The 15,412-nt window shown below is 39.6% G+C and overlaps 1 protein-coding gene across 2 annotated transcripts in view; it reads left to right on the forward strand.

The window, feature by feature from the left end:
• Positions 1–14,790, forward strand: part of LOC106590200 (ADP-ribosyl cyclase/cyclic ADP-ribose hydrolase 1) — a 30,360-nt gene extending 15,570 nt beyond the window's left edge. The window contains exons 6-9 of one of the 2 annotated variants that reach the window (XM_045710797.1): positions 594–680; positions 2,472–2,555; positions 10,295–10,377; positions 13,005–14,790. In XM_045710797.1, the coding sequence (XP_045566753.1) occupies positions 594–680; positions 2,472–2,555; positions 10,295–10,352 (229 nt within the window). In that variant the 3' untranslated portion in view covers positions 10,353–10,377; positions 13,005–14,790. Of the gene's footprint in view, positions 1–593; positions 681–2,471; positions 2,556–10,294; positions 10,645–13,004 lie in introns of those variants that run through there. The other variant, XM_014180956.2, reaches the window with a different exon arrangement.
• Positions 14,791–15,412: the final 622 nt, after the last annotated feature.

Genomic DNA, 15,412 nt, shown 5'->3' on the forward strand with positions numbered 1-15,412 from the left:
TAACGTTTAGCTAAACATTTTGATAAACTATTAGGCTATTTATAGCACATTATAAGCACAGCAATGCACACACGGCAGTAGGCTATAAGCGCGAATGTTCCATTAGCAGGAAAACACCATTCTCAAAAGTGACAGCAAATTATGCATGTAATGCTTTTATTATAAAGGTGCATTTTATGTTGAAAACGATCTTGCCCATACTTGAAACTCACACGCTGCATATGTATGCCAGTTAAGCTGTAACCATGTTCGGTAGGCTACTAATGACCATCAGCAGCTTCAGAGCTTGGACTTAACTACCATGACTAAACGGTCACGTGGAATTTGACTGCCTTCATGACTCGTGAACGCCGGTGTGGCAGTAATACGGTCACCCTAACAGCCGTACTCACAGACAACCAAGCCAAAACATAATTTTACCACAGCTGCCATTTCCACCAAAATGTAGAACCCCTCTATTGCCACAACACTACGCATATTATTAGTAGACTGTTATGTTTTTGTTTGCTTAAGCAATAGTGCACCGACAAAGTTGATTGATTTAATGTAAATTCTGATCTTTACACATTTCTATGTTTGTCTTTTATGTGAAGTATTTTTGCCACCATCGAGGTGAAAAGGTTCAAAGCTGCCAAAATGAAGAGCCTGAGTGTTGTCCTGGTGACCAAGGAGAATAAGGGGTAAGCTTTTTGTCCAGACAAACTGACATGTGCTTGTGTGTGTGCGTGTGTGTCATAGTTGATTTGTATGTCTTTCATAATCACTGCACCTGCATTGTGCCTAGTATGGGATTATGTAAAAAAGTACAAAAAATGTCTGTTTATATATAGGATACAGTGGGGGAAAAAAGTATTTGATCCCCTGCTGATTTTGTACGTTTGCCCACTGACAAAGAAAGGATCAGTCTATAATTTTAATGGTAGGTTTATTTGAACAGTGAGAGACAGAATAACAACAAAAATATCCAGAAAAACACATGTCAGAAATGTTATAAATTGATTTGCATTTTAATGAGGGAAATAAGTATTTGACCTCTCAATCAGAAAGATTTCTGGCTCCCAGGTGTCTTTTATACAGGTAACGAGCTGAGATTAGGAGCACACTCTTAAAGGGAGTGCTCCTAACCGCAGCTTGTTACCTGTAAAAAAGACACCTGTCCACAGAAGCAATCAATCAATCAGATTCCAAACTCTCCACCTTGGCCAAGACCAAAGAGCTCTCCAAGGATGTCAGGGACAAGATTGTAGACCTACACAAGGCTGGAATGGGCTACAAGACCATCGCCAAGCAGCTTGGTGAGAAGGTGACAACATTTGGTGCGATTATTTGCAAATGGAAGAAACACAAAAGAACTGTCAATATCCCTCGGCCTGGGGCTCCATGCAAGATCTCACCGCGTGGAGTTGCAATGATCATGACAACGGTGAGGAATCAGCCCAGAACTACACGGGAGGATCTTGTCAATGATCTCAAGGCAGCTGGGACCATAGTCACCAAGAAAACAATTGGTAACACACTACGCCGTGAAGGACTGAAATCCTGCAGCTCCCTTAAGGTCCCCCTGCTCAAGAATACATATACATTCCCGTCTGAAGTTTGCCAATGAACATCTGAATGACTCAGAGGACAGCTGGTGAAAGTGTTGTGGTCAGATGAGACCAAAATGGAGCTCTTTGACATCAACTAAACTCGCCGTGTTTGGAGGAGGAGGAACGCTGCCTATGACCCCAAGAACACCATCAAACATGGAGGTGGAAACATTATGCTTTGGGGGTGTTTTTCTGCTAAGGGGACAGGACAACTTCACCACATCAAAGGGACGATGGACGGGGCCATGTACCGTCAAATCTTGGGTGAGAACCTCCTTCCCTCAGCCAGGGCATTGAAAATGGGTCGCGGATTGGTATTCCAGCATGACAATGATCCAAAACACACGGCCAAGGCAACAAAGGAGTGGCTCAAGAAGAAGCACATTAAGGTCCTGGAGTGGCCTAGCCAGTCTCCAGACCTTAATCCCATAGAAAATCTGTGGAGGGAGTTGCCAAACGTCAGCCTCGAAACCTTAATGACTTGGAGAAGATCTGCAAAGAAGAGTGGGACAAAATCCCTCCTGAGATGTGTGCAAACCTGGTGGCCAACTACAAGAAACGTCTGACCTCTGATTGCCAACAAGGGTTTTGCCACCAAGTACTAAGTCATGTTTTGCAGAGGGGTCAAATACTTATTTCCCCCATTAAAATGAAAATCATTTTATAACATTTTTGACATGTGTTTTTCTGGATTTTTTTGTTGTTATTCTGTTCAAATAAACCTACCATTAAAATTATAGACTGATCCTTTCTTTGTCAGTGGGCAAACATACAAAATCAGCAGGGGATCAAATACTTTTTTCCCCCACTGTATATGTTGGCTTTATGTTTCATGGGATATTATGACATATTATAATTGTTTCATGTCTTTCTCTGCTAAAGGACAACCTGTGATGATCCCTCCTTACAGGACCTACAGAAAGAGATAGATCCAAAACTCAAGTATAATTGCAAGGCGGTTCCTGAGTAAGTGAGGAGGTTACAATATAACTGTATTGATTACAACAAATCCGTCTGATATTGTGTGTGTGTGTACACAGCAATTTCTCCAGTGTTAAACATTTTTTAAATGAACACTGAGAGTGTTAAATCAACACTGAAAGTGTTGTCTGAGGACCCATATATACACTAACAGTGTTAAATGAACACACTGATAAGTGTAAAGCCTTATTCAGATATTTCACAGAGTGCCTTTTGAATAAATTGTAGTTAACACCCATGACTGTATTTGTTAGTGACAGAGACATGGTTATTGCATTCATCCATTTTCGATCCTATGTATTTCACCAAATGAGATTCCAAGCAAATATTTTGTCATTTTTATTTTTTATTTAACAAAATACCATACACTACCAGTCATAAGTTTTAGAACACCTACTCATTCAAGGGTTTATCTTTATTTTTACTATTTTCTACATTATAGAATAATAGTAAAGACATCACAACTATGAAATAACACATGGAATCATGTAGTAACCAAAAAAGTGTTAAACAAATCAAAATATATTTTAGATTTTAGATTCTTCAAATAGCCACCCTTTGGCTTGATGGCAGCTTTGAACACTCTTGGCATTCTCTCAACCAGCTTCACCTGGAATGCTTTTCCAACAGTCTTGAAGGAGTTCCCACATTTGCTGAGCACTTGTTGGCTGCTTTTCCTTCACTCTGCGGTCCGACTCATCCCAAACCATCTCAATTTGGTTGAGGTCGGGGGATTGTGGAGGCCAGGTCATCTAATCCATCCCTCTCCTTCTTGGTCAAAAATCCCTTACAGAGCCTGGAGGTGTGTTGGGTGATTGTCCTGTTGAAAAACAAATGATAGTCCCACCAAGCCCAAGCCAGAATGCTGTGGTAGCCATGCTGGTTAAGTGTGCCTTGAATTCTAAATAAATCACTGACAGTGTCACCAGCAAAGCATCCCCACACCATAACACCTCCATGCTTTACGGTGGAAAATACACACGCGGAGATCATCCGTTCACCCCCACTACATCTCACAAAGACACAGTGGTTGGAACCAAAAATCTTCAATTTGGACTCCAGACCAAAGGACAAATTTCCACCGGTCTAATGTCCATTTCTCATGTTTCTTGGCCCATGCAAGTATCTTGGTGTCCTTTAGTAGTGGTTTCTTTGCAGCAATTCGACCATGAAGGCCTGATTCACACAGTCTCCTCTGAACAGTTGATGTTGAGATGTGTCTGTTACTTTAACTGTAAAGCATTTATTTTGGGCTGCTTTTTCTGAGGCTGGTAACTCTAATGAACGTATCCTCTGCAGCAGAGGTAACTCTGGATCTTCCATTCCTGTGACGGTCCTCATGAGAGCCAGTTCATAATAGCGCTTGATGTTTTTGACGACTGCACTTGAAGAATCTTTCAAAGTTCTTTACATTTTCCATATTGACTGACCTTCATGTCTTAAAGTAAAGATGGACTGTCGTTTCTCTTTGCTTATTTGAGCTGTTCTTGCCATAATATGGACTTGGTCTTTTACCAAATAGGGCTATCTTGATGTTATTCTAATGGACAAACAATTAGCTTTTCTTTCAAAAACAAGGACATTTCTAAGTGACCCCAAACTTTTGAACAGTAGTATACAGTAGCTAGCTTGATAGCTTGCTAGCTACAGGTAGCTGCCTACCGTGTACTCACTCGGCTCGGTCAAAGCAGTAATTATTAACATGAGGATGATGAGCTACGGCTAGCTAAGGCTAGCTAATCAGCTATTATTTAGCTATTATTATAACTGTATTCCCCAATATTTGCGTGATATTTGTTAGCTAGCTAGACTAAAATTAAAACCTAACATGTAGCCTACCTATCGATATGGTAGACGCTACTACTACTACCGCTGTAGTCAAAGATCCCAACGTGTGTCTACTACATGAAGTTGAACAGCGGACCTTGGAGGTGAGGCAGTTTTGTAGCAGCAGCAGCAGCATAACTAGACCATTTTTAAATTGTAAAGTTAGGCACATGACTTAGACACACTTAAATACATATTCTGATATGTATACTATTAAAATGTTTTTTCTTTCAGTAGTGGATTTTTAGTATGCTAACCTTTGTAGGAGTGAACATTAAACCTAAAATTCCCTTTGTTTACTCACTTCCTAGTGCCTAGAGAACCCCAGGTTAGACAGAATCTCAGCAGAAAGCTGTAGACAGACTCTGATGCAGAGGAGAGCAGGAAGAGGAGTTAAAGAGTAGCAGCAGTGCCAGTGAAGGAGTGACAGAAGAGATTGAACAAGCAATTAATAAGGGAAATATATGTATGGACAGATTCAAAGGGAGGAAGATGAGGTTTTATATGATCCAGCACTGTGGCCAGAGAAAGTACAATACCAGGAAAGAGAAGCTATTGTTTGCAGACTAGCCAACAGGTGTGGTGATGAGACAAAACTGTATAAAATCATGCCCCCAGACTATGAAGGCAAGCCATTCCCAAATTATTTACAGTACAGTAAGTCAGCAAATGGAAGAGAAAGGGTGCAGAGAGACTGGCTTATTTATAGTAAGAGTGTAAAGGCATTATATTGCATTCCATGTGTTCTCTTTTCTCATGAGCAAAGTAAACAATCACCCAGTTGTCTGAATAATAAGGATGGCTATAAGATATAATCAGTGAAATGGTGGAGAACGTATGACAAACTACCAGAGCATGAGGATGGTGTGTCTCACAAGAACTGTTACTAGAAATGGAAAAATCTGCAGCATACCGTTACAACAGCTACATGTATAGACAGTCAGCTGCAGAAACAAATTCAGTCAGAAATGTATAAAAACAGAGCAAAGGAATTTGGATGTGACACTGTACTTAGCATCTAGGAACAAGCAATCTTGATGATGTGCAATATGGACATTACCTAGGCTTACTTGAACTGTTATCAAATTATGACCCGCTATTATGTGAGCACTCACAGGAAGTCAGGGACAAAAAGAAAGGAGCACGACTGACTCTTTACCTCAGCCCTGAGAGCCAAAACGAGTTCATAGGATTACGTGGTCAAAGGGTTTTGAAAACAATACTTTATGAAAGAGAAGATGCAATCTATTACTCGGTTATATGTGAAGCAACTCCAAACATTTCCCATACTGAGCAAAATGTATTATTGGTGAGATATGTACACAAAGATGAAGTCCAGGGAACAGTTGAATGGGAAATAGTTGAACATTTTATTAAATTTAAAGACTGCTAGAAAGACAGGCAGTGACATTTCTGAAATGATTGTGAGTGCATTGGAAGGGCATGGTATTGACACAGCAGATTGCCATGGTCAAGGCTATGATAATGGTGCAAATATGTCAGGGAAAGTGAAGGGAGTTTAAGCACACATACTGCAAAAGAATCCACCTGCCACATACTCACCTTGTGCCTCCCATACTCTTAATCTTGTGGGTGTACATGCAGCTCAGTCGTGCCCAGAAGTATCAATCTTTTTTGGCTGTGTGAATCGTCTTTACAATCTGTTCAGTGCCAGCCCAGAGCGATGGGCCATACTCAAGGAAAAGACTGGCTGCTGTCTTAACCTCCTTTCAGACACGCGATGGTGTGCGCATATTGCTGTGGTCCAACCAGTGGCAACTCATTTACCGTCTATCATCAAGGCCCTAGACATGCTTCTTGCTACCTAAAGCCTGTCAAACGAAGCCAAATCTGAGGCAAAGGTCTTAAAAGCTACTTCATGTCTTTCAAGGCAATCTTCTTGCTCACTTTCTGGGTAAACGTTTTGCAGTTTATTGAGAATAGAAGCCTAATTCTTCAGTCAGGAAATATTTTTATGGACACTGAAGCAGCTGACATTGAGGCACTACAGGAAGAAATATAGGCTCTGAATAATCAATGGGACACTCTTCTGGCAGAAGCCTACATGGTAGCAAATTAAATGGGTGTAACTACTCAGTTTCACAGTGAACAGAGGAGCCGCCAGAAAAAAAGAAAACGTTTCCCTGATGAGACTGAAGATGACATAGCAAATGAAAAGAAAGTCAGATACTGGATTTCGCAACACAATGTTTTGTGGCTCTGGATAGTATAATCAGTCATTTGGACATGTGGTTCCACACGATTGCAGCTATATGCGAGGAGTTTTCACCAATACTTACATTTAGGAAATTGACTGAAAACCAAATTCGTGTATCTGGACACAAATTGAGAAACAAGTACTCCAAAGATCTCACAAATGGATTTGAAAATGAAGTGCGACATCTAGAGGATATGGTGCTACTTTTTTAGATGATTTTTCTCCTGTAAAGCTCCTAAATGCCATCCACAAGATTCTGCTACAGAGCATTTTTGGAGAGGTGTGCATTGTACTGTGAATCTTCTGTACAATGACCTGTAACAGTTGCTGGAGGTGAATGTGCCTTCAGTAAACTGAAACTTATAAAGATCTACAATGTTCCAAGACAGGTTGAACAGCCTTGCCATCCTTTCAATTGAAAACCAGTTAGCTAGAAAATGAAACTTTAAAGACATAAATCAGTTTGCTCACAAGAAGGCTTGACGCTGGGGCTCTTGGTGCAGTGTAACCTCTGTGTTTTGTTTACAGGGAACAAACACAAGGACAAATGCCTTAACCTGTTCTACCAAAGCCTGCCCGGGGATGGTCAAAATACTGTTTCAGAGTATTTTCTGCTATGGTTAATCTCCTGTTGAATTTACTCAGGAATGCCCACATAATGTCTTGACACTACAGTTGTAGTTTCACAGATGCTTGTTCTCTGTAGGTACCACATTTATGACTGCAACTTTTTTTTTATTTGGGGTATGTTATTTAGAAATTATGCATAGGGCAAAAGAGGGTTAGCCTTGTTTATAATAATTGGTAATAAATTATTTAATCTGAAACATGGATCATTGGTAACTGACTACAATACCATATATTAAAAAAAAGTCACCAAATGTGAAGTTATGTATAATAAAGCATTAAAAAAATCACATGACACAGACAGCTTTCGTTAACATTAGGAACCAAAATTGTTTGCAATACTGTTAATACAAGCAAAGGATGAAGGTGGAAACTAAAATCTGCACAATTGTAGTACAGAGCAGCAGAAGCTTATAGTTAGTACATTTAATAACACATATTGTTCAGAACGTTATTTTAATCTGAAACATTCTGATTTCTATGTTGGGGCCCGGTAGTTTATTTTTCATGGGTGTACGTACATGAGTGTACGTATTTCATAAGGCCTTATTTTGAAGTCCTAGATTTACCCTAATACAAGGGCCTGAAACTCATACACATCACCTTGAACCAAATTACTGTCACGCTTATTGTCGGTAAAGGAGGACCAATATGCAGCAGGATTGAGATTGTTCATCTTGAACATTTAATAAACTCAAAATGAACATACAAAAATAACAAAACGAACTCACGATTTACAGACAGTCTTCTCAGGCTCACATACGCTAGACAAGAAACAATCTCCCACAAATGACAAAAACAAAAAAAATACACCCTAATATATGGGACTCTCAATCAAAGGCAAATAGACCACACCTGCCTTCAATTGAGAGTCCCCACCCCAATTAACTAAACATAGAACCAGACTACCTAGACTAAACATAGAATTACATGAATCTCAAACAGTGCCCCAAAACTCCGGAATACTTAAATCAAATGCCCTTACTACAAAAACACCACCCCTAACCACATAAACCAAATACCCTCTGCCACGTGCTGACCAAACTACAATGACAATTAACCCTTATACTGGCCAGGACGTGACAATTACTAACATTTTCTAAACTAATCCAATATGTTTCTTGTATTTATTGCACCGGTTACTGAAATGGTCGTTCTATATTGAACAAAAATATAAATGCAACATGCAACAATTTCCAAGATTTTATTGAGTTACAGTTCATATAAGAAAATCAGTTAATTGAAATACATTCTTTAGGCCCTAATCTATGGATTTCACATGACTGGGAATACAGATATGCACCTGTTGTTCACAGATACCTTAAAAACAAAGGTAGGGGTGTCATGACTTCTGCCCGAAGTCGAAGCCTCTCCTTGTTCGGACGGTGTTCGGCGGTCGACGTTGCCGGACTTCTAGCCATCGCCAATCCATTTTTCATTTTCCATTTGTTTTGTCTTGTTTTCCCACACACTTGGGGCATGCCCCACACACAAGGGGCATGAATCAGAAAACCAGTCAGTATTTGGTTTGACCACAATTTACTCCATGCAGCGAGACACATCTCCTTCCCATAGAGTTGATCAGGCTGTTGATTGTGGCTTATTCCTCTTCAACGGCTGTGCGAATGGGTGACATGTATGGTGTGTATGCAGGCCATTGAAGATCTGGGACATTTTCTGCTTCCAGTAATTGTGTACTGATCCTTGCGACATGGGGACGTGCATTATCATGCTGAAACATGAGGTGATGGCGGATGAATGGCCAGACAATGGGCTTCAGGATCTCGTCACGGTATCTCTGTGCATTCAAATTGCCATCAATAAAATGCAGTTTTGTTCATTGTCTGTAGCTTATGCCTGCCCATACCATAACCCCACAGCCACCATGGGACACTCTGTTCACAACATTGACCTCAGCAAACTGCTCGCCCACACAAAGCCATACATGTGGTCTGCGGTTGTGAGGCTGGTTGGATGTACTGCCAAATTGTCTAAAATGACGTTGAAGGCGGCTTATGGTAGAGAAATTAACATTTATTTCTTTAGCAACATTCCTGCAGTCAGCATGTCAATTGCATGCTCCCTCAATACTTCTGACATCTGTAGCCTTGTGTTGTGTTACAAAACTGCACATTTTGAGTGGCCTTTTATTTTCCCCAGCAGAAGGTGCACCTGTGTAATGATATGCTGTTTGATCAGCTTCTTGATATGCCACACCTGTCAGGTCAATGGATTACCTTGGCAAAGGAGAAATGCTCACTAACAGTGATGTAAACAAATTTGTGCAAAACAATTGAGAGAAATATGCTTTTTGTGCATCTGGAAAATTTGTTTTCAGCTCATGAAACATGGCAGCAACACTTTACATGTTGCATTTATATTTTTGTTCTGTGTAGTTTAGGTGTTTTAGGTACTCATAGCTTAGTTTTCCCAATCCTGGCAGTCATTCTGAATACAGGTTGCAGGTGATAAAATATTTCCAAAGTTGGATATCCTCACACTGGTTGGATTCCAACAGGAGTTACATAACACCTTGCAAGACAGTATAGTAAACTTCCAGGCCAGAAAACCCTTATATTACTCAAGAAAAAAAGGGTTGGATTTGTTCCTAAAGGGGTACAAACACTTGTCACTGTAGTTGTACCCTTTAAGGTCATCCTTTGTACCACAAAGTGATGTGTATGAGTTTCAGGCCCCTGTATTAGAGGAAAACTAGGCTCTCAAAATCATTCTATTTAAAAAAAGATGAAAACATATTCCTTTAGGTCTCACTTGGTGAACTCTGTAGGACCGAAAATGGATGAATGAAGCAGCCATGGGTGGTAACTCTACAATTTACTTGAAAATGTAAGGCACTCTTGGAATTATTTGAATAAGACTTTACACTAAGCAGTGTGTTCATTTAACACTGTTCCGTTGTCTATATGGTTCCACAGACTCAGTGTTAATTTAGTTTTTGTTAACACTGGAGAATTTGCTGTGTGTGTGCATACGTGTGTGTTTATGTATGTTTATTTGAAACAACATTAAAGACACCTCTCACTCTCCTCAGGTCTAAGATCCAGGACTGCATTTCTCACCCAGACACAGCTTGTGGCGCCTGCTGGTAATACTGTCCAATCAGCAGTGACCAAGGTGTGGTCGTCAAGAGTATAAATGGATATTATTCCATCATGGAACCATTAACTAATATTTGAAGTGTCATCAAGCAGCCCCAGGCCTACCCTGATCGGCATAGCTTCCATTCTTTACAGAAGTTCTTACAATTTAATAATTTCCATAGTATCTACTTTTGTCTTAAATGACAATTGCACCCTTTAGCAACCTAATTTTCATTATCCCCAGCACAATAGAACATCAAAAATTGATTTTCAAACACTACGAGATTTGCGGTGACGTGGAGAGAAAGAAAATACCCTCATTGCAGGTTTTGAAATCACAGTTTTTCTTACACATTAAAAAATAAAGGTGCAAGTTGGAACCAAATAAGGTTCTTGAGAGCGATGCCATAGGGGAACCATTTTAATGGGATGGTTCTTTGAAGAACCATTTCAGTCTTGTGGCCTTCAACAACTGAGATCCTAAGTCAGTGGTCACTAACCGGTCAGTCATCAAATGGTTCATCTCCAAGGCATTTCTAGTCGATCCTGATTTTTGCAATGTGCTGTTGGTGGTAGGTGCATCCGATTCAGCTGCCCTGTGTGCCGGGTAGGCGGAGTGTTCCAATTTAGCACCATTTAATGTGTCCAAAGGTACAAATCCGCCTTACCGGCAGGCCCAGAGAGCAAATTAAGTGCACTATAGGCCTAACGCTGGCCAATCGGATTTCTCAGATTTGTCTGCAGTAACATAGCAGATGTAAAAGAAAATGCTACAGCGAAGTTGACACTGTGAGATTTCAAAACTTTTAAAACCATGACTAGAGAGAGACTGTCATCGAATACAGCAAATACAGTTGAAGTCGGAAGTTTACATCCACTTAGGTTGGAGTCATTAAAACTCGTTTTTCAACCACTCCACAAATTTCGGTTAGGACATCTACTTTGTGCATGACACAAGTGATTTTTCCAAAAATTGTTTACAGACAGATTATTTCACTTATAATTCACTGTATAACAATTCCAGTGGGTCAGAAGTTTACATACACTAAGTTGACTGTGCCTTTAAACAGCTTGGAAAATTCCAGAAAATTATGTCATGGCTTTAGAAGCTTCTGATAGGCTAATTGACATCATTTGATGTCAATCATTGATGTATTTCAAGGCCTACCTTCAAACTCAGTGCTGCTTTGCTTGACATCATGGGAAAATCAAAAGAAATCAGCCAAGACCTCAGAAAAACAAATTATAGACCTCCACAAGTCTGGTTCATCCTTGGAAGCAATTTCCAAATGCCTGAAGGTACCACATTCATCTGTACAAACAATAGTACGCAAGTATAAACACCATGGAACCATGCAGCCGTCATACCGCTCAGGAAGGAGACGCGTTCTGTCTCCTAGAGATGAACGTAATTTGGTGCGAAAAGTGCAAATCAATCCCAGAACAACGGCAAAGGACCTTGTGAAGATTCACCCAACAGGTACAAAGTATCTATATCCACAGTAAAACAAGTCCTATATCGACATAACCTGAAAAGCCACTCAGCAAGGAAGTAGCCACTGCTCCAAAACAGCAATAAAAAGTCAGACTACGGTTTACAACTGCACATGGGGACAAAGATTGTACTTTTTGGAGAAATGTCCTCTGGTCTGATGAAACAAAAGTGGAAATGTTGGCCATAATGACCATCATTATGTTTGGAGGAAAAAGGAGGAGGCTTGCAAGCCGAAGAACACCATCCCAACCGGGTAGCACAGGGATGGCAGCATCATGTTGTGGGGGTGCTTTGCTGCAGGAGGGACTGGTGCAATTCACAAAATTGATGGCATCATGAGGAAAGAAAATGATGTGGATATATTGAAGCAACATCTCAAGACATCTGTCAGGAAGTTAATGCTTGGTCGCAAATGGGTCTTCCAAATGGATAATGACCCCAAGCATACTTTCAAAGTTGTGGCAAATGGCTTAAGGACAACAAAGTCAAGGTATTGGAGTGGCCATCACAAAGCCCTGACCTCAATCCTATAGAAAATTTGTGGGCAGAACTGAAAAAGCATGTGCAAGCAAGGAGGCCTACAAACCTGACTCAGTTACACCAGCTCTGTCAGGAGGAATGGGCCAAAATTCACCCAACTTATTGTGGGAAGCTTGTGGAAGGCTACCTGAAACGTTTGACCCAAGTTAAACAATTTAAAGGCAATGCTACCAAATACTAATTGAGTGTATGTAAACTTCTGACCCACTGGGAATGTAATGAAAGAAATGAAAGCTGAAATAAATCATTCTCTTTAATCTTATTTTGACATTTCACGTTCTTAAAATAAAGTGGTGATCCTAACTGACCTAAGTCAGGGAATGTTTACTGGATTAAATGTCAGGAATTGTGAAAAACTGAGTTTCAATGTATTTGGTGTATGTAAACTTCTGACTTCACCTATAGTTCATGTTTAAGTTCTTACTCCTCACTGTCAACACTTTTTATTCAGCACTTTGGCTATTTAAGCTATAAAATGCTCGTTCTTCTTACTTCAACTCGCGCTACAACCAGCACTGCAGCTGTAATAAATGAGGAGGAAAGTGTATCGATAGGCTTGCGTTGTTATTATTAGCAGCTTGGGTCTTTTTTAATATTGAGGAATATTTCACTTTCTGTGTTCGTAGGAGTAACAGCGTGAATTTGTGCATGAGGCTGAAATAATGCGGTCCAACTGGAGTTTCGCCATCAGCTGGAAGACGTGTCCCTTTTTGATCAGTGTCAGTCGAGGAAAGGGTGTTAAGGAGCCCAGTTTGGCGGGTCATGTTTTGGAGGATGCATGACTCGACCATCGCCTCTCCCGAGCCTTTTTGGGAGTTGCAGCTATGAGACAAGATCGTAATTGGATATAACGAAATTGGGGAGAAAAAGGGGGGTAAAATACAACTTAAAAAAATTACAACTGATCTATTACCGGTGTGATCATATATCCTACCTACAATGTTGAAATATAATTTTAAAAAATGGTTTGAACAACAATGAATTGGCAGGGAATTTCAAGCAAAGCCAATATGCAGTGATAATGTATTGGGCCTTTAGCCTATTGCACAAACCTCATTGCTCCAGTAGTGTTTCTAATAGGTTAATGTTGCATAGGCTTATGTTTTTTAAGTCATGTTAAAAAAAATCTAAGCGGTAGATCTCAGCTTGCATTTTGACTCAAAGTGATCTTGAAGAAAAAGGTTGGTGACCACTGTCCTAAGTCAATATGTTAAATACATTTTTTATTCTTTAAGACAATACATATTTCATAGTGCCTTCTTTTGAGAGCCTAGTTTTACCCTAATTCAGTGGCCTGAAACTCATAGTTTACAGGCCACATTAGGCCTGCAAGTGACATTATGCTGGCATGCAAAGTGACTTTTAATTCCTATTGGAATCCAGTGGGGATATCCAACCTTTTTTTATCATTCACCTTCAACCTGCATTCAGATTGACTGCCAGGTTTGGAAATACTAAGATATGAGATTACCTTTTACATCTACTGTAAAGTGGAACAACCAAGTCCAAGTAACAGACTGGAATAGTTTAGGAAAAAATGTATTATTTATTTTTGAGTAGCTAAAGATTAATTCATCGATCAATGTACATGAAAAAAAACATAGATGTTGAAACAAGAAAATTCAAAAAATCTACCTGCAATAGAGAATGCTGGGAAATATGATAATTATGGGTGTGATTTTGGTTTAACTCTGGTTATTAACACTGTGGTTCTTTTTTATGTTAATTTAACACTACAGGGTTAATTTAACTCTTGAATCAACACTAGAAATGTTACACTGAAAAATCAACACTAGTTAACACTGGTCAATTTTCTGTGTGCTATGTAAGGGTCACATCTGCAGGCTTAAATACCTTTTTGAATTCTGAAGAACCGTAGAGGCCATGTCAAGTATCCCATACTTAACCCAAATGTTCTTTATTGGGGAAGAGTTCTCCAAGGAACCTTAAGAGCTGAGGAAGAACCATTTAAGAACATTTATTTCTTTCAGTGAACTTTTAACCCTACCCTGGTGTAACAGACAAGCATTTTTTAGGACCTTTCTTCTTAGGTAGCCTAGTGGTTAGAGCGTTGGGCTAGTAACCGAAAGGGTGCTAGATCGAATCCCCGAGCTGACATGGTAAAAATCTGTCGTTCTGCCCCTGAACAAGGCAGATAACCCACTGTTCCTAGACCGTCATTTAAAATAAGAATTTGTTCTTAACTGTACTGCCTAGTTAAATAAAATTTAATTTAAAAATGTTAAATGTCATAGTAATGTGCCATTTTCACATATGTAGACTCTGGTATGGTACTGGAGATAAGGAATATGAGGTTGAAAAGTTAACTAGGGTTTGTATTACCCTACAAATGGACAGCCTATTTAAATGACATAAATAATCGTGTGAATTAAATATGTCAGTCATATCAAACTTTGTCAATGCTACACCTTTTGTAAATGGAATTGGGGGGTTATATTTTACCGTGTTAAAGCTAATACAGCTAAAATATACTAAAGTGGACCTGCAGTGTTGATGATTTCTTTCTATTGGGTTTCCTCTTCACTGATCGGTCCATCAGGAGACACACATTATGTATATAATCTCTGGATGGAGAGTTAACACAGTGATGACACAGGGATGTTGTAAGTTACATGGTGAGACTGAGGCTGCACTGAATGCATCCCGTATGTCCTCTGGGTTTTTTCACATGCTGGAGGTATTCCTCTACAATAAGCTCATTCCCACCAGATGTCATGATTTCAAACTGTTAAGATTGCATCCTTTAATTCTATAATCCTTAATTGAAATAATAACAAAGTGTAACACTGCCTCTGTTTTGGTAAAAAGCTGAGGCATGGGCCTGGATATCGGTAACCACTCTCAAATTCATAGACAGATATGGATGCAAGGACTGACCCTCTATGATATAAAAATTATAGTTTTAACCATGTTTTGAGGCTATACATTTACATTGTTTACAAACATTGTAGTAAAACAAGCTTATATTTTGGGTTCTGATGGGGTTACAACAGTTCAACTAAACTCAATAGGA

This window comes from Salmo salar, chromosome ssa29, assembly GCF_905237065.1.
Source record: "Salmo salar chromosome ssa29, Ssal_v3.1, whole genome shotgun sequence".
NCBI classification, from domain to species: domain Eukaryota; kingdom Metazoa; phylum Chordata; class Actinopteri; order Salmoniformes; family Salmonidae; genus Salmo; species Salmo salar.